At 57.4% G+C, this 21,457-nt stretch overlaps 2 protein-coding genes across 9 annotated transcripts in view; one reads left to right on the top strand and one right to left on the bottom strand.

Moving 5' to 3' along the window:
* The window catches only part of SH3PXD2A (SH3 and PX domains 2A), a 226,396-nt gene extending 213,846 nt beyond the window's left edge, over nucleotides 1-12,550 (top strand). For all 6 annotated transcript variants that reach the window (XM_045853788.1, XM_045853790.1, XM_045853787.1 and 3 more), the window contains 2 exons: nucleotides 984-1,103; nucleotides 3,084-12,550. In XM_045853788.1, coding sequence (XP_045709744.1) covers nucleotides 984-1,103; nucleotides 3,084-5,048 — 2,085 coding nt within the window. In that variant the 3' untranslated portion in view covers nucleotides 5,049-12,550. The remainder of the gene's footprint in view (nucleotides 1-983; nucleotides 1,104-3,083) is intronic.
* A 974-nt stretch (nucleotides 12,551-13,524) lies between these two features.
* The window catches only part of NEURL1 (neuralized E3 ubiquitin protein ligase 1), a 77,758-nt gene continuing 69,825 nt past the window's right edge, over nucleotides 13,525-21,457 (bottom strand). For all 3 annotated transcript variants that reach the window (XM_045853794.1, XM_045853795.1, XM_045853796.1), the window contains exons 4-6: nucleotides 20,203-20,892; nucleotides 16,472-16,618; nucleotides 13,525-15,931 (exon numbers count right to left, since the gene is read on the bottom strand). In XM_045853794.1, the coding sequence (XP_045709750.1) occupies nucleotides 15,693-15,931; nucleotides 16,472-16,618; nucleotides 20,203-20,892 (1,076 nt within the window). In that variant the 3' untranslated portion in view covers nucleotides 13,525-15,692. The remainder of the gene's footprint in view (nucleotides 15,932-16,471; nucleotides 16,619-20,202; nucleotides 20,893-21,457) is intronic.

Raw genomic sequence — 21,457 nt, 5'->3', positions numbered from 1 at the left:
AGATGCAGGAACTGAGGTCGAGCGCGGGCCGTGCAGCTGGGGAAAGGCTGAGCTGGGACTGAAGCTCGCACATGCCCAGCTGCAAGGCGGAGGTCTTCCCAGGTCCTCTCGTTACAGCACGGCCACTTCCCCCTCCCTAGTCTCCCACTCACACATCTTCACTCAAAAATCATTTTGTTTTAACCCCTTTGTGTGACACCAGGACACACTGGGAGCAAGGGGGAGGCACCGAGCCACGTGTGGCCGGAACAGAGAACGGGTGATCTAGAGTATCCCCTCCACCAGGGCTCGGGGGTCGTCCTTGACTCGGCTGTGGGACACCCAGTTGACACAGAGCAAATGTTTGTAAAATAAACAAATGAGTCTCACAAGTCACAGGCCATGGCCACACTCTAAATGTCCTCAAACGCTGTCTAGGTATTCACGTGTCAGCATCTGAAACACAGGTCACCCGTGTGCTCCACAGTCCGCAGAGCAGTGGGCCCTGAGCCTTATTTGGTGCTTGCCAATATTCAACAACGCTGTGATGACCAGCCAAGGGCCCTGCCCACCCAGCCCCACGCTGCCTCGCACTCGCACCCCACCTGTAGAGACAGCTGTGTCCCCTAGCTCTGCCCCTACGGCCGGATATCACCCCTGCAGCCTTCTCCCTCAGTCTTCAGGAAGCGGCTGTCCTCCCCCGCCAGGCCGTGTGTGCACAGACTTCGTCACAACGCCTGCTCTGGTGTTTCATTTTCGTTTGGTACCTAGCTGTTGAGGCTTCAGAAAACTGGGCCTCCAGAGATGAAAGGGTGGGAATTGCTGTTACTGAGGGGTCATCTTGAAGGCTCAGACACAGCTCAAGTGAATCCTAGGAAGGAGAGTGACTCGGGTGATAGGTATGGCCTCAGGTCAGCTGCTGTCTGGCTGGTGTAACTGCCGTGCTCCCTGCTGTTACCGTTCTGATCAGGTGGGTTTCGCTCACTGAGTCCTTCTCTACTCAGGGGTTCCAGCTGCCGAAGCCACCAGAGCCCCCTTCTGTTGAGGTGGAGTACTACACCATTGCCGAATTCCAGTCGTGCATTTCTGATGGGATCAGCTTTCGGGGCGGACAGAAGGCAGAGGTGAGCCTGGGGCCAGGAGGCTGAGGGGTTTAACTCAGGCTCGCCAAAGACCTGCTGCGCCTCTCTTTTGTGTCTCGCTGGCACTGTTCCTGCTGGGCAAGCAGGAGCAGCACAGAAACGAGACCCCTGAAGCTGGTAGGAAGTGCAGGCAGGGCTGGAGCCCAGGACTCGTGTTTCTGCCCCGTGCTCGCAGCGGCCCTTCCCAAAGCAAATCACGGAGCTAGTGATGGGCATGTTGTGAGACAAAGGGCTTCCGTGGCTGGGTGAGTTCAGAGGACAGTGGGTTCAACAAAATTCAGCCAGTTTTGTTGTTTTAATTGCAGAACTTCTCAGAGCCCATGATATGGAGATGTCACTGTGCATCTCTAACAGGGGACCAGATCAGGCAGCACGGCCCAGTCCCGGTTGGCCCCAGCGCATGGTCTCTCCCAGGAGCCCCTTGGGGGGCTGCAGGTTGGGAAGTGCCATTGCTGGGAGGACAGGGTCCAGGCTGCGGAGGCGAGAAGCCAAGAGCCGGGTTCTGACCACATCTGCACCACAGGCACCTCTGGTGCTTGATGCAGCCACTTCTTCCCCACAGCTTTGGTTATGCTCTGCAAACTGGGGTAGTATGTATGCCCTGGGGTGGTCCCTCCTGGCCTGTCTCCTGACATTTATGAAACTGCTTGGTAGTCGGTGCTGAACATGGCATTCCAGGAGACAGAGAAGGTCTGTGACTCTTGTTTCTCGCAAGTGGCTTTGTGTGATAATGGAGTAAAGTCCAATTAATTCATATAAAACTGTCAGGAGATTAACTGGGCAGGCTCTGCCTATTGAAGAGGCGATATCCCCACTGTGAATGTTTTAAATCACATGCCTGGAACTTGGAACTCAGTTTCCCAGAGAAATCAGTCTCTCGTTGGTGCTTAGTTCTCTGGAAGGACCTACAAAGCCGGTAACGTCACAGAACTGTCATCCTTAGGATCTACCTAAGCTTGACGTGTAGGTATGGGGGTGGGCAAGGGTGAAGGATAGAAGAATAGAGTACCCAAGGGATGAGAAAAATCTTTCTTTTTTCCGTGGCAATTGCAGAGATCTGGTCTTAGGCTGAGCTTGCCTTTGGCAGTCTCTGTCCTCTCTTCCTTGCCCCTGTTCCCCAGGGCCACTGTTTTCAGGCTTCTCCTCCTCTCCCCAGGACCTCTTCTCTGGGGTGTCCACCACACAAGACTACCTTCCCTTTGTGTTCTCCCATCCAAATGAACCCCAGCACAACCAGTTACTTCACACCTGGCCTTTAGCCAGTCTCACATCGCCGTTAAGAGAGAAGCTCTTTGAACTAGTTTATACTAACATGGAAATGACTGACACCCCCTCATTTGTCCCACAGGAAAACCATTCAACCCAAGGAAATCTTTTCAGTTAGTGGGATTCCCCCGGCAGTGGGCACATAGGGCAGGGCTGTGTAGGGAGGCTCTGGCCTCAGACAGGCCACGTCTCCCAGTTCAGCTCACCTGCATCTTCACATTCTCTTCTGACCTGAGAAACCCTTTCCAGGGTCACCAGGGAAGGACCTTGTAATATTGGAGGTGGGAGGAGGACAGGAGAGGTGGAATGGTAGAATGGCAGTTTTTTTATACATGTGGGTCCTCGGCAAGTTGGGTTCTGTAGGGACTGGGAACAGTGCATGTTCCGAGTGCAGCAGCTTAGGGGCAGAAGCAGCGGTCGAAGAGGAGGCCAGCTTGACCACAGAGTTGACAGAGGCTTGGAGGGCCCGGGGAGGGGTACTTGAATGGTGGGAGCCCCCCACCTAGGAGATGATAGAGAACTGGGTTTGATTCCAGCCCATCACCTACTGCATGGGGTCCTGGGCCACTGACTCAGATTGCTCCCCTGTAAATGGAGATAACGTCCCCCAGAGCCAGAATATGCAGCTCGTAGCCTGGCACATCACAGGGTCCCGAGTGATCCTCCCGCTCACTGGCCTGTCCGCCCTTCCCCCAGGTCATCGACAAGAACTCAGGTGGCTGGTGGTACGTGCAGATCGGTGAGAAGGAGGGCTGGGCCCCCGCGTCCTACATCGACAAGCGCAAGAAGCCCAACCTGAGCCGCCGGACGAGCACACTGACCCGGCCCAAGGTGCCCCCCCCAGCGCCCCCTAGCAAGCCCAAGGAGGCTGAGGAGGGTCCGGCGGGCACTAGTGAGAGCCAGGGCTCCCCGCTGAAGCTCAAGTACGAGGAGCCTGAGTACGACATCCCTGCCTTTGGCTTCGACTCGGAGCCGGAGCTGAGTGAGGAACCCGCGGAGGACAAAGGCCCGGGGGACAAGCGGCCGGCCCAGCCCCGCAGGCCCTCGCCCGCCTCCTCGCTGCAGCGGGCCCGCTTCAAGGTCGGCGGGTCCTCGGAGGACGTGGCCCCGGAAGAGGAGACCATCTACGAGAACGAGGGCTTCCGGCCGTGTGCAGAGGACACCCTGTCCGCCGGACGTTCCTCCCGGGGCAGCGACTCCCCGGGGGGCTCCCCGCTGTCCCTTGCCAGGAAGAACTCCCCCAAATCAGACTCCCCCAAGTCCTCCTCTCTCCTGAAGCTCAAGGCAGAGAAGAACGCCCAGGCGGAACTGGGGAAGAACCACTCCTCAGCCTCCTTTTCCTCGTCCATCACCATCAACACCACCTGCTCCTCCTCCTCCTCGTCTTCCTCCTTGTCCAAGCACAGCAGCGACCTGAAGCCCCGTTCTGCCTCGGATGCAGGCATCCGCGGCACGCCCAAGGTCGGGGCGAAGAGGGATGCCGACCTGAAGGCAGGACTGACCTCCTGTGCCCGGGCCAAGCCGTCGGTCCGGCCCAAGCCGTTCCTGAACAGAGCGGAGTCCCCGAGCCAAGAGAAGATGGACATCAGCACTTTGCGGCGCCAGCTGAGACCCACGGGCCAGCTCCGGGGGGGCCTCAAGGGCTCCAAGAGTGAGGATTCAGAGCTGCCCCCCCAGGCGGCTTCCGAGGGTCCCAACGAGGGGTCCAGGAGAGGCTCAGCTGACATCATCCCCCTCCCGGCGGCTGCGTCCCCGCGTCCCACCAAGAAGGAGCGGGAAGGGCAGGCCACCTCCTACACCACGTGCAGCGCCTACCAGAAGGTCCAGGACTCCGAGATCAGTTTCCCCGCAGGCGTGGAGGTGCAGGTGCTTGAGAAGTTGGAGAGTGGCTGGTGGTATGTGAGGTTTGGGGAGCTGGAGGGCTGGGCCCCTTCCCATTACTTGGTGCCTGGTGAGAACGAGCCGCCGGACCCCGCTGGCAAAGAGCCAGATGCGGTAGCCGCCAAGGGCAAGCAGGAGGGCAAGTCAGACAGCCTGGAGAAGATCGAGAGGCGGGTGCAAGCGCTGAACACCGTCAACCAGAGCAAGCGGGCCACGCCCCCCATCCCCTCCAAGCCCCCAGGGGGCTTCGGCAAGACCCCAGGGGCCGGGGTGGTGAAAATGAGGAATGGCGTTCGGCAGGTGGCGGTGCGGCCCCAGTCGGTGTTCGTGTCCCCACCCCCCAAGGACAACAACCTGTCCTGCGCCCTTCGGAGGAACGAGTCGCTCACAGCCACCGACAGCCTCCGAGGCGTCCGCCGGAACTCCTCCTTCAGCGCCGCCCGCTCCGCTGCCGCTGAGGCCAAGGGCCGCCTGCCCGAGCGGGCCGCCAGCCAGGGCTCGGACACGCCTCTGCTGCCCGCCCAGCGGAATGGCATCCCTGTGTCCCCCGTGCGCCCCAAGCCCATCGAGAAGTCCCAGTTCATCCACAACAACCTCAAAGACGTGTACATCTCGATCGCGGACTATGAGGGGGACGAGGAGACAGCGGGCTTCCAGGAGGGTGTGTCCATGGAGGTCCTGGAGAGGAACCCCAACGGCTGGTGGTACTGCCAGATCCTGGACGGGGCGCGGCCCTTCAAAGGCTGGGTGCCCTCCAACTACCTGGAGAAAAAGAACTAACGGGGGAAGGGTCCTTCTAGCCTGAGGGTGGATGGGGGTGGAGCGAAGACAATAGGGGAAGGGAAAACGGGAGGGGGGTGGGGGGAGGGCTACATTGAACCCTGCAGAAGCGGTGACCTCAAGGATACTCCCCTCCGGGCTGTCCCCCAGCTGGAAGGTAAGGTCCGGCAGTGGCCCACCTTCAGCAGGAGGCCTGGGCCCAGAGGTGAGACAGCGGAGCCCTACGTGTGCACCGTGGTGGCTTTGCTGGTGGGCTCAGTGCCGCTGGGGACAGGCCCCGTGGGAAACCCCAGCCGGGCCGGGCCGTGGCTGCAGACCTGGGAAAGATGTGGTCGAAGGGGCCTCCCGTGCCCTGCCCTCGCACAGCCCTGTTCCCGTCATTGGCACCTCGTTACCAGAGGTGGCCCTCGTATCGTCCTCACCTGTCGTCCTCACCTGTCATCGTGAATTGTGCTGGTTGCCCAGGGATCGCCGCCACCCACCACCGGTGGCCGGGCAGAAGACACCACTGGCTTTGAGGCTTGGACACATGTTTTATGAGCCCAACCTGCCCCTGGCCAGGCCACTGTCAGTGTCTGTTCGTTGAAGAAAAAGCAGTTCCCCCGGTGCCCGCAGGGACCACCTTTCTTAGCCGTCACTGACCGTGAGCAGAGAGCCCACGCTGCCCGGCGCCCATCAGGGCCCGCTGGCCCAGTCAGCAGAGCAGATGGGCCTCCTCACGGTCTGCACAGACTTCATTGTGGACATTTCTGGGTGCACAGTTCTTGTGCATGTTTTGGGGGAGGTTTATTGATTTTGGGCTTTTATGTTGGGCCTTGGGTTTTGTTCTTATTTTAGGGGTTGTTTGGGGGCCTAGGGACGGTCGGCCTCACGGGAGGGTAATGGGTGGCCTCCCCTGCGGCACTCTCGCAGGGAGGCGGTTCGGTTGTGTTTGACGTGCGTCCCCGGAGTCATTTCACTTGGTTTCCGCTGTGTGGACAGTTCCAGAGCCCGGCACTTGCCGGAGGCACCAGGGCTGAAGAAGCCCCAGGTCCCAGACACCTGAAGCCCGGCCCCAGGAGGGAGGAGGGCCTCGTTCAGGAGAAACGGTGGCCCTCAGGCCGCTGGGTAACCGCCATTCTGTGTACATTGTCCCGCTTGGGCAGGACTTGAAAGCCTCACGTGCGAACTATGGAGAAGCGGCCATCGCCCCACTCCTGGTCTGAGGGGACCCCGGCCGGGCCCCTTGGGCCAGACTGGAGCAGACACCACCAGCCACCCCCCAGCCTGCCAGCGATGCCGCAGTTACCCAAGAAGATGGAGAAGCCCGGGCCGGGAGCTGACCTGGTCTTCCCGAGGGGCAGTGCCCCTGGAGAGATAGAAGTGAGAGAATCGATTCCCTGTCAACTTTGGGTCTTGCAATTGTCAATGTTTCCAAGGGGACCCTCCAGAAGCCGAAGCGGCTTCCCAAGGACTCACCCTTTGCTGGGAGTGGGTCTCCACACGTGCCTTTGATTTCGGACAGATCAGGCCTCACAGCCACGATTCAGCTGCCAGAGTCCTGGGCTAAGGGTTGGTGTTCCCTGCAGAGGGGGAAAGGCCCTCTCTCCACCCCTGCTCCCCACCCAGGAAGTGCATGTTGCCTGAAGGTGAGCATGGGGCCCAGGTCTCACGCCTTCAGTGCCCCCTCCCGCCCCCTGCCCCCCGCCCCCAGGCCTTGCCTGGGACCTCCCCAGCCCTCTTCCGTCCCCTCCACCCCCTACACTGACGCGCGGCAGCTCATGTTCTCTGTTAAAGGGCCGTGGTGAGATTTTGTTTCCTTTTGTTTGTGAGTTTGTTTAAAATTGAAATTAGTTATTTTCTTCTGCTGGACAGTATTATATAGAGCAGGATGTTGAGTTAATCTGCTAGATTGCAGTACTAATAGTAGTGGTTTAGTGTCTTCATATTATTATTTGGACTTCTTTGAACAATAATGATAAAGAAGTGGTTCATTATTTTTTTAATTAATGCACTTTAATAAGGTAGAATGGAAAGAAACCCAGAGAGCAAAGTGCATTACTTAAAGATGCAGTATATACTTTTCTCATTTTTAAGCAGCACATATTTATTAAAAGAAAAAAAAGTAATTTATGATTATTTAAAATAAAATTTAAAAGTAGAGTGACTTTTGGGTGAAAGGACCTTCCGCGGAGCTGTCTTCCAGGGCAGGGCCCCAGCGGCCTCACTCCTCAGACGTCTGCACTGAGCCAGTTCGATCCGCATCACGACGGCCAGGCCAGGAAGGCGTGCAGGGCGCATCTGCCACGCACAGAGCATCTCAGTCGGACTGGACCACAGCGCTCCCCAGCGCCTGTCTCTCCCTGCCCTTCCTCACTGTCTGCACTGCCCTGCGGGGCTCTCTACCACCACCAGGGCCCACATTTCCCCAGCTCCACCCCCCCACCCCACCCCAGGACCTTCCCTCTTTGATCCCCAGTGCTCTAAGGGATGGTCATTAAAAGTGACCTCATAGGTCACGCCATCCCATCCCTTCCTGTTACTGCAGCCCGAGGACAGGAAACGGCTTTCCCAAAATCACATAGCTAAGTTGGATGGCAGACCCCCCCACACTGCATCGGTGCTTGCACTCCTACCCGCCCCCATTAGAGTTTATTGTGTGGTCATCGTGTTTACATTGTGGCACCCAGCCCTAAGGATGGCTGGGAGTTGCTCAGGCATCCAGGAAACGTGGGGAATGCTGCCACCTGATGGCAGCGTGTAGATTTGGGCAGTGAACAGGTATTGCCATGCCCCATCTTTGCCCCTCGCCCCTCACCATCACCCCCTAGTACACAGCACAGCACAAACCCTGCAAACCGAAAGAGAATATTAATACTTGAAGCAAAAAGGGTGCATGCCAGTCCCTCTCAGACACGGCCAGGGGATGCCACGCCTCGCGCCCCTGGACGCCGAGCCCTCCCCGGGGCAAGAGGGCCTTTCCTTAGAGCTACTGAGCTGCTTTGTGATGTTGGAGGGTACTGCTAGCAGCAGGTGGAGGAGGGAGGGGCCTGTGGCTCTGACCCATCTGGAGGAAAACCAGATCGGACTCAAAAAAGGAAAAAGAAAAATGAAATCTCAGCAGTGTCCAAACCTAGTTTTCCATTAGTTGCGATTGAAAATGTGAAATGACATTGTACGGCTGTATACTGCAACTTTAATCATAATGAGCCCTTCTGAGGTCATTATTGAGGTTTATATAATGCCTGACGATGCATCATTGGTGCTTTTTCTTTCCGTTGAGGGACTTTTTCTTTCATTACAAGGGGAAAACAATGTCTTCATCTCTCTTCCACTTTATAACAGCGGGCCTGGCTGGGCTTCCTGGCCCCACCATGCCATTTCCACGAGGCCGGGGAGCGCGGAGGCAGCGAGAGGGGGCTGGGAGGGGGGACCCTCCACAGCAGGTGTGCCGTCTGCTCCAAGCGAACTGCGGTCGGGGCCCTGCCTCGCCAGCCCTTGGCCCCGCCCACCGCCAGCCTGGCTCCAGCCGCCGCTCTTTGTTCCTCCTCAATCCTCCGTCTTGACGAAGGCATTATATAGAATCATTTTAATCACTTTCAGATGTTAGAGCAGCGTATTTTACTGGCATTTATCCATCGCTTTCCTCAGCAAGGCATGTTACTACTCTTAATCATCTAAGGAAAAAAGACAAGGGAATTTTGGTCAAGCATTATTTTCATATTACTAGTATTTGCAGAATAGGCGTAGAACTATTTAAGTTAGACCTTGGGTTGGTAGTTCGTTTTGTTTTTAAGGGGGGGAAAAGATAAGGTAACCCCTACTTTTTTTTGTATTTAACTAATATATTATTTCTTTAAGGTTACTCACTTCCCCTATTCCCTCCAAATACTTTGCATTCTCAATCGAAAATGAAAACAATCTGAGAGACAGGAGACGTGCAATATTATCAAGAGGGATGCCAGGGCTTGTGGGCATGGGTGAGAGGGCCAGTGGCCGCGTCTGTCGGTAGGGGAGGGGGGCTGCTGGGAGGAGTCAGAGCCGTGGACCAGACAAGCGGCCTTGTGGGTATCAATCTTTTTCCCCTCCTGCCCTGCTTCCCTGGCAAGGTGGCAGGGGTCCCCACCAGCAGGCAGCCCCTTTTTCTGTTGGGTGTCCTCCACCCAGAAGAAGGGGATTCAGGGAAGTAGCGTGGGGCGCCCTGGGGCCCCAGCCCGCAGAGCAGAGCAAGGGCATCCAGAAACTGTTCCTTGTTTTCATTTCCGTTTGTCAGCCAGCTGCTAAGAAAGACCTGTCCTACAACACTCCCAGCAGCCCTCTCTCACCCCATCTCCTGATGTGTGGGCCGTGATCCTTTGGATGTATGTTTGAGTCTTGCTAAAACTATGTAACCTCAAGTTCAGTTCATGGGCAGGAACCCTAGATGTAATCAGATCTTCCTGGGGAAGGCGGGTGCCTTCAGCCCTGTGAGATATATCCCAGTGAGACACGAGTTCCCACAGGCCTGCAGCTGGGCCTGGTGCTAAGCCCGGGCCACCCATTCATCTCAGTGACTTCAGCCGGGGAGCGAGCCAGGCCTCTGCTCAACACCCCAACAGTCCCCAGAGGGCCTCGGAGAAGCATCCGAGGGGCCCACTCATGTCTCTGTGGACAGAACTGTCCATAACAGGTACCAAAGCGGCCCCCTCCTAACTTGGCACAGGTAGAGAGCGCAGCAGGGTGGGAAGTCTCTGGGTCCGAGCCCTTGGAGCTCTGCTCCTCGGCTGCGAAGGACATCCTTGCCGGCTTGTTCCCTCCACCGCCAGTACTGTACACTTGCCGCTCCATCCCTTCTGCCTGGTGACTTCCTGTGCAAACGTGGATCTACGTGCCAAGTGGGACTGTGGCCCCGTGCGTGGGTGTCTCTCCGTGAGTGTGTACGTCTGTGTACAACCTTTGAGAATCTTGACGCAGAGCTCTCTGGAAAGAGAACCATCCATGTAGCTAAAGAATTAGGATTCCCTCACTTTTTTGAGGGCCGCGTGCTGTTGAGAAATTGCATTTGTGTGTGTGCGCGTGCACGCGTGTGAGTGTTGCTAATTTCCCACTTGAACTAAGTAAAATGGGGTTCGAGAAGCAGAACACCAGGCAGGCTGTCTCCATTGTACACGTCCTTGGCATCGGGCAGGCCCCCCCGGGGACTCACAGCTTCTGGCAGCAAGTGTGTCTTCATACACACAATTCTGGCTGGAGAGTGCAATGTGTCTTTATTTTTTGTTTTTTGTAATTATTTTATTAAGTATGTAGTTGGAAACTTCACACTGGCATTAACAGATCTAGCAGAAGCAGCCCAGGCCACCGTCCCAGCTCCCACGTAAAGGTGTGGGAGAGAGACCGCGGGGCATGGGAGTGCGGGCCGAGGGGCGTCAGCTGGGCCGCCGCCCGCAGGCGTGTTGGGCAGCAGCCCGGTTCCCACCCACTGCTGTGCGCGCCATCACCGGGGGAAGCCGCTGTAAGGAAAGAGCTGCTGACCCTCAGTGCCTGTGTTTGGGGTGGGGGCAGGCTGCTCGGGGTGAGAACCTGCTCCCTGTGAGCTCGGCGGGCAGCTGTGCGTGTGCGTCAGCACCTCGGTCTAGACGTCAGGCCCGTCGGACACCACGGGAACAGTGCGGAGGGATCCCCCTCGACTTTACTGAGATTTTTGCCTAAATCATGATCCTTGTGTGGGGCAGCCTCTCCGGTTCGCATGCTCCATGATGTTAGCCACGCTGAGGTCAGCTTTCCTCCGGTTCTGTCCTGTGCACCTGGGCTCCCAGACGAGAAACGGGGCACGTTGGCCCTCACGGACTGGGCAGGGGTCTCTACCTTCCAAAACCCGATCCCAACCCGCCTGTAAGGTTGAGAGGCCCCCCTACCCCAGTCCTATCTTTTTAATCTTAAGTTTGCACTTGACCTTGACAATCAGCCCCCTCTCCCACCCCAGTCCTAGAACTTAGTGGCCTTAGAGAACAGGTCCCTGCGCTAAAGGTCCCTCCTTTGCCCCCAGTTCCATCCGGCTAATGGGGCTGGACTTCAGGAGGTGAGAGAGACAGAGGAAGGAAGGATTGTTTTAAAGCAAAAGGAAGGCTCGAGCACGTTGGAAGTGAGCGAGAGGCACGTCGGCGAGAGGAGTATGTGCACGTGTGGCATGTTGGGGTGTCTGGGACTGCCGTCCCCTCCCGGGGAAGGTGGCTTCCAGAAGAGGATGTCTTCTGGGCAGAGAGGGAAGTGTGAGAAGGCCGAGAGAGGGTTTGGAGTCTGGAGTTTTGTCTTTATAAAGAAGGAAACAGTTGATTCTGAATGTTCCAGGAAGAAGTGAGCAGGTAAGGAGGGAATTTAGTGATTCAACACCCAAGGATCCAGCCAGAGCTGGCTGGGAAGGCCGCAGGATTCGGCCATGAAAGCAGCCAGCCAGAGGGAACAGCTCCTCTACTCGCTGTGCCACAGGCGGGGTCCCCAGCAGGTTCTCGCTGAATGGCCACTGGATTCCTCAGTGGAGAGGGGAGGTCACCAGCAACAAACTGTGTTTGAGTTTGGAGGCCCTGGCTCCAGCGCATTCCTCCATCTCCCAAGTCCCTGGCTGGTTTTGCCCACCTTCCTTTGTCCAGTCCAGAGCTGGCCTCTCAAACTGCTTGAAGCGGAGACTAGTGACCGAATGGGCCATGTGGTCAGGACTCGCCACCCCCGGACCGGAGCCTCGGGGTCCAGGACCCCAGGGTTGTTCTCAAGTATCCCTGGTGACACCTGCGGTTTTCAGTTTGCTGAGCCCGCCCCCCTGGAGGGACTTGGAAGAGGGGGTCCAATGCGCACTCATCTGCGAGCACGCCCTCTGGTTTCTAGTGGCCTATGGCCAAGACACACTGCTCTTAAGTGTTTATTCCAGAGAGGAAGGTAAACAGATGCACCATTCTCGAATCTGCATCTGGTCTAGTCACGGCAGTCCACGGGAAGGTGGCATCCGAGCGGCGTGGGTGTGAGGGGGAGGCCCCCGAGACGTGGGTTTGCGGACTGACGGCCTGCCTGTGAACTGCTGGATGTCTCTGGGCTCCAGAACTTCGGGGGATTCCCGTGGTGTCCGCTTGACCCCTCCCAGCTCCTGCTGGGCTCTGTCGGGGTCGGGAGGAGGTGATTTCCTCTCCCACCCCGCAGAGAAGCTGAAGGAAAGGACATTGAATTCAGTGCAGTCAACCTGAGTGCTAAAAAATTCCCAGGATCCATGGTGGTGCTAAACTCTTTCCATGTTTCTAATATTTTTAATTGTGGGTTTTGTTCTCATCACAAAAAAAGCGGTGTCCTTGGGGACAGGACCCAGCCCCTTGACCTGCCACTTTCCAGGTGTCCGTCGTCACCGGGACGGGACGCTCTGGTCTGCAGAAACACTCTGTTGTGGCATGCTTCTAGACTGTAAGATTTGGGTTGTTTTGTTTTGTATTTTGTTTATGTTTACATGCATCTTCTTGTATTTCCCAGAAAATCAAATAAAGTTTTTGGCCTTTTTAACTGCACAGAATCAATCACCTCTTAATTCTCCCTGATGCCAGGAAATCCCCCAGTTGAATGGCAAACTTATCGCCAATGCAGAATGAACTTCAGGATCTGGCCCCAAGGACACTGTGGGGGGCGGGGGCGGGGCAGGTAAGTTCCCACCATTGCTGGTGAGAATCCTGCTCCAGCTCCTCCCCCTTCACCGCCTTCACCTTGGCGAAGCCTTCTGGGCTATGGCACCAGGGCTTTCAAAAAGATGCAGATCTCAGGGTGGGGGTGGGCAAAGACCCACATCCAGCCGGCCTAGCTGGTCCCTCAGTTGGAGCCCCCGACCCTCCCCACTTCTGCTGGACTCTAGTACAGGGTTGGGCAGTCCTGATGTAGCCCAGGCAGAGACGGGGCAGCCAGCCAGATGTACTCATCTAGAAAGTTCCTCTAAAAGTCTCTGGCCAGAGGCCTCCCTTTTCTGCCCAGCTGTGCCACCCATTTGGTAGAGGCCTCAGCATCCGCCAATGGGCCCTCAGGTGAGGGGCAGGGGCAGGGGCCAGGGGTGGGGAGGCCCTGTCCCAGAGGAGCTCAGCACCATCCCTGTGGACCTAAGGTGCTGTCATCCTTCCACTAGCCCCTAGGGGGCGATGCAGGCCAGGTTTGGGCCCAGCTTGCAGGGCCGGATGGAGTAGAGCAGGCCTCAGGGACTCCCGCTGCTCCTGCCCCAGCAAACACTGGTTCTCAACAGCCCAGGGACCTGAGGCTACTAAATGGCAGTGGCTTCTCCCTTTCAACTTACAAGGCTCACCTGGCATTCTGGCCTCCCGTTGTTCAAGCCCCAGGCTAGGTCATGATCCAGCCCCCGACTCCAGGGAGATGACCCTGATCGTTGACTCCCCTGGATACCGGCCCTCCATCACCAACCCCCTACTCACACATGCTGGCCCACACACACATAGGTGCTCCCCCGCCCCCCACCCACTACACTGCACAGCACAGCCCTCAGGCTGGTACAAATCACCTTTATTGACAATCACAGCGACCGACCCGACGGGAGTTCACAAAGGAGGCACAGCTACCCCGCACTAACAGACAACAGGACAATGACTTCCTCTCCCCCACCCTCAGGCCTGGCAGCCCCTGCACTTCACACCTATCCTTGCCTCAGAAATGGGGCCCTTGACTAGTCGGGGCCACTGCCTCCCCCACCCCACCCCCACAGAAGGGGTGGCCGGGGGCCAGAACCTGGGGAGGCCACAGCAGAACTACCACTTCCCAAAGGCCCACTGCAAGGCAAGGACGAAGGCCCCTCCTGGCCCTCACTGCTGTCCCACCACACCACACCACACCGCAGCACCCCATCACGGCCCCTCGCCAAAGAGCTCCAAAGAGTCACACGGTCTTCCCTGCTCCCCAAGCAATCCTTTTACGGAGGAGGCGCGGAGGGGCTCCGGCCCAGCCAGGCGGCACAACTGGTCAGTAGGTCACCAGGTCCAGAGCCCCATGCTCTGCCAGCCACAGGGAGAAGCGGTCTCGGATGGATGTAAAAGGCATCTTGAGGGGACAGAGGGCCAGGAGGCCGCGGGGAGACTAGGCCAAAACTGCTGAGAGCTGGCCCCAGCCCACGGCCTATAAGGACAGGGCAGGCAGGGCAGAGCTGAGAGGTGGGGTACCTGCAGCCCAAGAACAGGTGGGGTGCTCCCTCACCCCAGAACCAGGAGTAACCACCCAGAAGTGCTGGGTCCCAGCCCCTGCCCTCTCATCTTCCCTGGGGGTGGCGGGGCTAAGAACAGGCTCCCCCCTTCAGCCTTCCCAGGTCCCTTCCCAGGTCCCAGGCCTCCAGACGTGTCAAAGCCAACCGTGAGAGCCTGCTGCAGCCCGGGGAGAGGCACTCCATGGCTCTGCGTGAGCCACCCGCCCCAGGGAATCACGGAGCCTCAGTTTGCCTTGGTGTAAAATGGACACAACCTGCAAGGAGGCCTCCCTATTCAGCCCCTTTTTAAGGCGTTCTGATTCACGGTAAGCAGAGCTAACTGTGGACTTTCAGGCTGGAGTCTGGGAAACGTTGCCCTTTCTGGCCAAGCATCCTGCACACCAGGGCAGCACTTCCAGGGGCCTGAGGGATGGGAACACACCTCCGCCACAAAGACTCCATATAAATAAGTTAATTAAAGTAAAGAAAAAGGCTGGCCTTTCTCCAAGAAACTGCCCTGGCCCCAGCCCGCGCCCTGGCCTCTCCTGGGGATGCCACCGCAGCTCAGCGTCAGCCAGGCCCAGGCCAGCACTGAGATGCAGGAGGACCGGCCACCAGTCACCGAAAACAGATGCAAACCTGTTCCCAGAGACCCTGACAGACGACAGACCCTGCTCTCCAGCCCACACCAGGGGCCAGACAATTGGGGCAGAAAGGCGACAGCCAGGACGGGCCTCTGCATCTCTGCCAGGGCACAGAGCTGGGGACTCGGAACCTGGGGCCGCCTGCAGCCTGCACACTGCCCACCCTGGGCGGGCGGGAGACGGGCATGGTATGGAAGCTGCCACCTGCCCAGTGGGAGGGGGGGTAGCCGCTGGCCTTCTTTCCCCGGGGCTGCCAGGGCCACAGGGCAGGGAAGAGGGAGAGGGTGGGGTAGGTCAGAGTAAGGCCAGCTCGGGCCACCTGCCAGGGCTGCTGCGGCAGCAGAGCAGGCTGTGCACCGCGCACAGGCGGCAGGCTGCGGGAGCGAACAGAGGGGGCTGTCTGGTCCATACTCCATGAGACAAGCCACATGCCCTGGCTCAGGGCCACATCTGCCCAGAGGAAGGGACATACTTTTTAATTCTCACAAAGGTGCCACATGGGCTAGACGGACCTCCTAGAAGTCGGTCCCACGTGGGGAAGGACTGGGACAGTCAGAGACCCCAATGTAACCCCTCTGCATGAAGGGAAGAGCTGGGGGCAGAGAGGGGGAAGCAGACAAAGTGTGGACTCCTTCCCTCCCCAGTCTGCTTCTGGCCCCACCTCCCTGCACAATGCCCCTCTGTTCCCCAAACCTTCAGGAACCTCGGGTTTAATGGAGAAGGAAGAAGAGTTTCCAAAGTGAGGAAGAAGAGAAGGGGCCCCGTTGGTGTGCCCCTTGGCCAGAGCTGGGCCGGAGTCTGAGGAGGTGGGGGTGCAGGGTGGGGCGCCATGTCGGGCTAGGAGCTCCGGTAGGTCTTGATGATGTCCTTGATGGGGCGGCGGCAGATGGGGCAGCAGGCGTGCAGGGCCTTCTTGAGGCGCAGACCGCAGGCATAGCAGACGCACATGTGGCCACATGTGTAGATGACCGTGTCCACTGCGTGCTCGTAGCAAATGGTGCACTCGTCACTCCACTGGCCTGTGCCTGGGGTCACTGGTGACTCGGGAAGGCTCACCGGTGAGTTGGGGGCCGTCCCTGGGTGTGAGAGGACCCCAGTCAAGGGCAGGCTTGGTCCAGCCCAGCCCCAGGTTCACAAGGAGAGAGTGCCCTGGCCTCTTGTTACCCCACCATTGGCCAGAGCTGCCTATCTACTCCAACGACCCAGCTTCCTGCACAGAAGAGGGGAGAAGAGATGTGCTCTGGGCAGCCCCGGGGCTGGCCCCCCGCTCTCAGACCAGGGGCCAGGGTACCCACGCAGCACTGACAGAGAAGGAGAACGGATGGAGGGAGAAAGGGGGCCCAAGATCTTTTAAGGCAGGTCCCACCTGAGCTACCCTTTGGTGTTCCCTGTGTGCTTAAAAAAAAAAAAAAAAGTCCTTTGGAGAAAGGCACCCAGGCAGGGGACAGGACGGGATACTCTCCAGCAATCACCACCGAACAAGGGTTCACTGAGCCCACACCCACCCCTCCAGGGTGCCCGCTCTGGCACAGAGGCTGCATGCCTCCCTCAGCCAGGGTCTCGGGGCCGGGGGTGTGGCACAGACACAATAGACCCGCAGGGCCTGGCCCACTTACCACCAGCAGAGCTCCCCAGGGGTCCCGAGCTGTAAGTGCTGAGCAAGGGGTCGGAGAGGCAGCTGCCCAGGGCACTGGGCGAGGTTGGCGTGGAGGCGGGGGAGCACGGGAGCGATGGGATGCCCCGCTCAGCAAGGATGGTGGAGCCTGCAAGAAGGGAAGGAGGGAAAGCTAGCACCTCGAAGGCCCGCTCGGGGAGAGCTCAGGTCTCTGCCCCTCCGGCAGGCTCCCAGGAGAGAACTTGGGTGCTGCAGTCTGACCGCGCACTCGGGGCAGGATTCCACGGGCTGGCTCGGCATCTCCCCACAGTGCTCCGCTCCCACCTGCAAAGTGGAGGGCCAGGGGTGCTCTGGCGTTGCCACACCAGCAGTCTCCAAACCAGTCCCCGGCCTGAAAGCCCACCTCTGCCCTTCCCCATGCATCCTTCACCTTCCAGGTTGCCCACACCAGACAGCAAAGTCACCTGCCTCCCGCCCAGAATGACCCTTCCGCCCTCGCCTCACCCTCCGCCTCACCCTCCCGTGCAGGCCCTGCACTCCTCGCTCCTCTCCGTCACTGGCCCCAGACACCGCCCACCTTCTCCTCCTCACTGGCGGCCCCTCTGATATGCCCGCACCATCTCCTGCACCCTAGGTGCCACATTCCCGCCCTCCCTCCTTTCCTCACACCTCTCTCTCTCTTCTGCTCCTCACCTTCCCCGTCCCTCCCTCTCCCTCCGGTAAACCCTCTCTGAGGGCCTACCAGGTACCATATGCTGTGTATACACAAAGCTGGGGACAAGACCCACAAAGCTCTTGCCCCCAAACGCTAAGGATCCAGGGAGCCTCTTGGGAGCTCACCTCAAATCCCTTCCTCTGGGAAGCCTCAGCCCTGCCCCCCACCCCCACCACACTATTCTCTTTAGCACTGACTGACCAGCCACGCACACCACGTGCAAAGGGTTAAAGCACCACAGATGCTGGGGTGTGATGTGTCCTTTGGCCTGGAACGAAGCTTTGCTTCTCCGGTTACACCATGAGCCTCCTGAGAGCAGGAAATCGTCGCCCGTGACTCCCCATGGTCCCTGACATAATGCCCTCCGTACAAGGAAGTAGTCTATTACTAGTTATCTGTTCTAATCCATCTATTAGTCATTGTTTCTAGGAACATCCATTGGATATCCAGAAGGTTTCTCTTATTAGTGTTAATAGTTTTCAAGTTAATTATTATCCCCTGTAGAAATTCCTACCTCCTACTGGCTTTTCTTACCTTATTGCACTGACTAGCATTTTCAGAACAAAACTGAAAGGCATTCCTTTCATATTCCTGACTGTAATGAGAATACTTCTAGTGGTTCACCATTAACTAGGAAATTGGCTATAGTTTTGGAGTAAAAAAAAAAATAGCCTTCCATTCTTAGTTTACTTAGGCCTTGGACGAAGCAAAGCATCCCTCTATAAGGTAAACAGTTCCCCTTCGCCCACTGGCCCTGACTCATTTTTCTTTTGGAGTCAGTCAGGGTCGCCTCACACCAGCCCGCTGGCTGAGACAGCCAACTCTCCTAACAGCTCAGGGGCACTCCATGGAGTGTGCATTGGATTCCAAACGATTGTACTTCAACACCCATCTTGGCCACTTACCCCTGGGGACAGTGAAGTCCCGATTTTTTTTTTTAAGCTTCTTCCTTGCTCCAGTCAAGTAAGCCCCTTGGGCAACAGAAGCCTCCCAGGAAAGCTCCTTATCTGTTATTGGATGGAGGTGAGGCGAGAGCGTGCCTTGCCCTTACGTAATTGACTTCATCTGAGCAGCGGTGTCCTGGGTGAGTCTAACCAAGTGTCTTTTCACCCCAGGCTGGATTTTTTTCTGCACCCGAGTCCGATTTCTTTTTATTCCATCCTGAATTTTCACCCCCAGCTTCCTTCCTTCCTGATGTCTTTCATCTCGCTTGGTTTCTTTTCATTCTTTCCTGAGTTATCTTCCCCTCATCCTAACTTCTTGCCCTGCTGGCCTCATTTCTTTTTAAATGTATTTCTAAGGCCATCTTCATTCGGTCTCTGGAACAGAGTGGGAAGTTCCCACTGATTGTATCCGATCTCTCACACACCCCTGCACTCGCCACCAGCACTGCATCCACACATGCATGTATGCAACTAGTTACTCACATGCGCCTGCACTCAGCCCGCCAGCCTTACAGTGTAACTCATGCTCACACACACACACATTATCTCGCCTATGAAGCCACCCAGGGTGAGGGGTAGGCTGGGGGCTGTAAGGCCCAGGGGTCTCCAAACTTGCCTAAGCGAACTTACTAAAAAAAAAAACACAAATCATATGCCCAGTACCTACCCAAGATCTACAGCATAGGTGGCAAGCACAAGGCCCGTGGGCCGAATCCGGCCCCCCTCCTTGTTTTATCCGGCTCGGCACCATGTTTCTACCCAGCAGCAGCACTGAGCTCTCATTTAACCATTAAGGAGCAGTTACATTTATACAGTCCTAAAATTACATTCGGCCCTTTTAAGGCAACCGCGAGGCTGATGCGGCCCCCGGTGAAAGTGAGTTCGACACCCCTGCCCCACAGGATGGAAACCTCTGAAAGAACTCAAGCATCTGCACTTCAGTGGGCTCTCCAAGCAAGTCCAGTGAAACCAGCCCCATCTGCTGCAAGTGACTGGAGGACCAGCATTTGGAAAGCACGGACACCTGCTCCCTCCGGGCTAAGAGTCCAGAGCAGGGATGTCCAACTCACAGCCCACAATGGCTCTGAATGCAGCCCAGCACAAAATCGTAAATTTACTTAAAATGTTATGAGATTTTTAAAAATTTCTGTGTCACAATGTATTTAATGTGCGGCCCAAGACAACTCTTCTCCCAGTGTGGCCCAGAGACACCAAAAGGCTGGGCACCCCTCTTCCAAAGGGATGCTTTGTGAAAAAAGTTTTCTGGTCAAACTGTTTTCAAATAACCACACTGTAACCACCATCACTCCCTCGCTACAGACTCATACTCCATATTAAAGGCTCTGAGAAGTCTTGCTTTTTAAAATCTCACTATCTCCCAAGCTTTTTTCACCCAAGAGCCCCTTTTCGACAGACCACTAACCCACAGAACACTCCAGGAAACACGGCTTATCCACCCCACATCCAAGTCTGTCCACTCAAACCCAGGACAGCAAGGCTCAGGCTTCTGCAACCCCACTTTCTCCAAAGCCTTCTGCTCAGGGGTTCCCCACAGGGCCCCCAAACCAGGCACCACCCTACACAGGCACCTGGCTACCAACACACCAACCTCTTTTTCTTATCTGTACCCACAACCAAGGTAAAGACAGAAGCCTTTATTACCATTTGGGAGAAATGGAAACTGAGCCCCCAAAAGTTAAATGCTGGTGGAAACACTGTTTTCTCTTTCTAAGGGGCCACCAGAGTGTGTGTACCTGGACTGTTTATAGTATTTACGTGTTCTGGGGAATGTGTGTTAATCAGATTCTGAAAGTGAAACTCAAGCATCTAAGCTCCTCTCCTCTCCCCAGGGTGCGTCTGGTGAGATGCGAGGGCCATGGAGTCCTGCCCAGAACTCATTTCAGTATCTGTGGCTCCTTGGCAACTCCTCGTGATGGGCTGGCCCCTATGTTCCCCCTACCGATCGGCCGGCCCCCTCTTCCAGGAAACGCTCGATGCTGGGTCTGTTGAGGGGGACAGCTGAGGCCAGCCTCGGGGTTCTGTTGAGGCTGGCACGTGGCTGGGAGCACTCACCGAGGAGGCGGATCTGCGTGATGGCCCCATGCAGACCGAAGAGCATCCAGAGTGGCTGCGAGGCGTCCACGCACAGCTGCATGCCCGCAGCAACGCCGTTGTGGCTAAGGTGCAGCTCGCCGTCAGGGTTGACCACCAGGCCGAGGATGTCGCCACTGTGCAGGGGCCCGGGTACGCGGCACACGGCCCAGAACTCCTTGCGGTCCACCAGGGCCTCGGGGCTGAAGGGCAGATCGGCAGGCCTCAGCGTGCCGGGGTCGCACGTGGTGACGCCAAAGGAGAGCGCGCCAGGTCTTGCACCGCTCGAGCGCGTGACCTTGACGAAGATGGTCTCGGCCACGCGCACCGGCCGGCTGGTGAAGACGAGCGCGCGCTCGTCGCGCCCGTGCTCCAGGCGCGCCACCGTCTGCTCGTCCAGAATCCGGACGTGCGCGCCGGCGCGCAGCGCGTGGAAGCGCAGGTCGCCGTCGAGCTGCGCGGGGAGAGCGCGGCTGTGCTGCGAGTTGAGCGAGTTCTGCGGGATGGGGCAGCCAGGGGGCGGCGTGGCCTCGTCGCCTTCCCCCGCCGGCACGTTGAGGTCGCACAGGCTCACGGACAGGCGCGCGTCGTCCGCCTCGCGCCGCAGCGACGGCCTCCGCAGGGCGGTGAAGGAGCGCGGCCGCAGGCAGTCGGGCAGCACCAGCTCGCTGTCTGTGACCAGGGAGGGGAGAGAGCGGGCACCGTCAGGCGAGCCAAGGAGTCAGTCCCCATCGCCTGCGCCCATCCTCCAACTAGCCTTACAAAACACTGGACTTTTAAAGGCATTGAAAATGCACAGGACTAAGGAGCAAACGGGCAACCAAAGTTGTGCAGAATATCTACTTGCTTAAGCAAAGGATTACAGCTAGAAGGAAAGACACCGAAATTGAAACCAAGGGTCTTGAATCCTAGCTGTAGAAATCACCTCTCTCTACAGGCCTCCATAGACCCAGCCTCCCCCCTCAACCCCGAGGCAGCAGAAGACCATAGCCGGGGCCTGTCTAGTGGTCACAACGTCCCCGGCAAGCTAAAGATAACATCTTGACCTAAGTTCTGTTTCAGCTCCTGAGCCCTCAGGTGGAAACACCTCCTGGCTGTTTTTCCATGAAACCAGACAGAGGGATGCCAGAGCTGACCTCAAAACTGTTGGCCTCAGAGCTGTTGTCAAGACCTGAAGGAAGGATTTATTGCCTTTACCTCACTTTCGACCAATCAGCCCAATCAGCTTTCAGCACAA

This window comes from Phyllostomus hastatus, unplaced genomic scaffold (assembly GCF_019186645.2).
Source record: "Phyllostomus hastatus isolate PE091 unplaced genomic scaffold, TTU_PhHast_1.1 phas_scaffold_1066, whole genome shotgun sequence".
Taxonomy (NCBI): domain Eukaryota; kingdom Metazoa; phylum Chordata; class Mammalia; order Chiroptera; family Phyllostomidae; genus Phyllostomus; species Phyllostomus hastatus.
The sequence above is the reverse complement of the archived record's forward strand: the minus strand, read 5'-3'. Positions and strand labels throughout refer to the sequence as shown.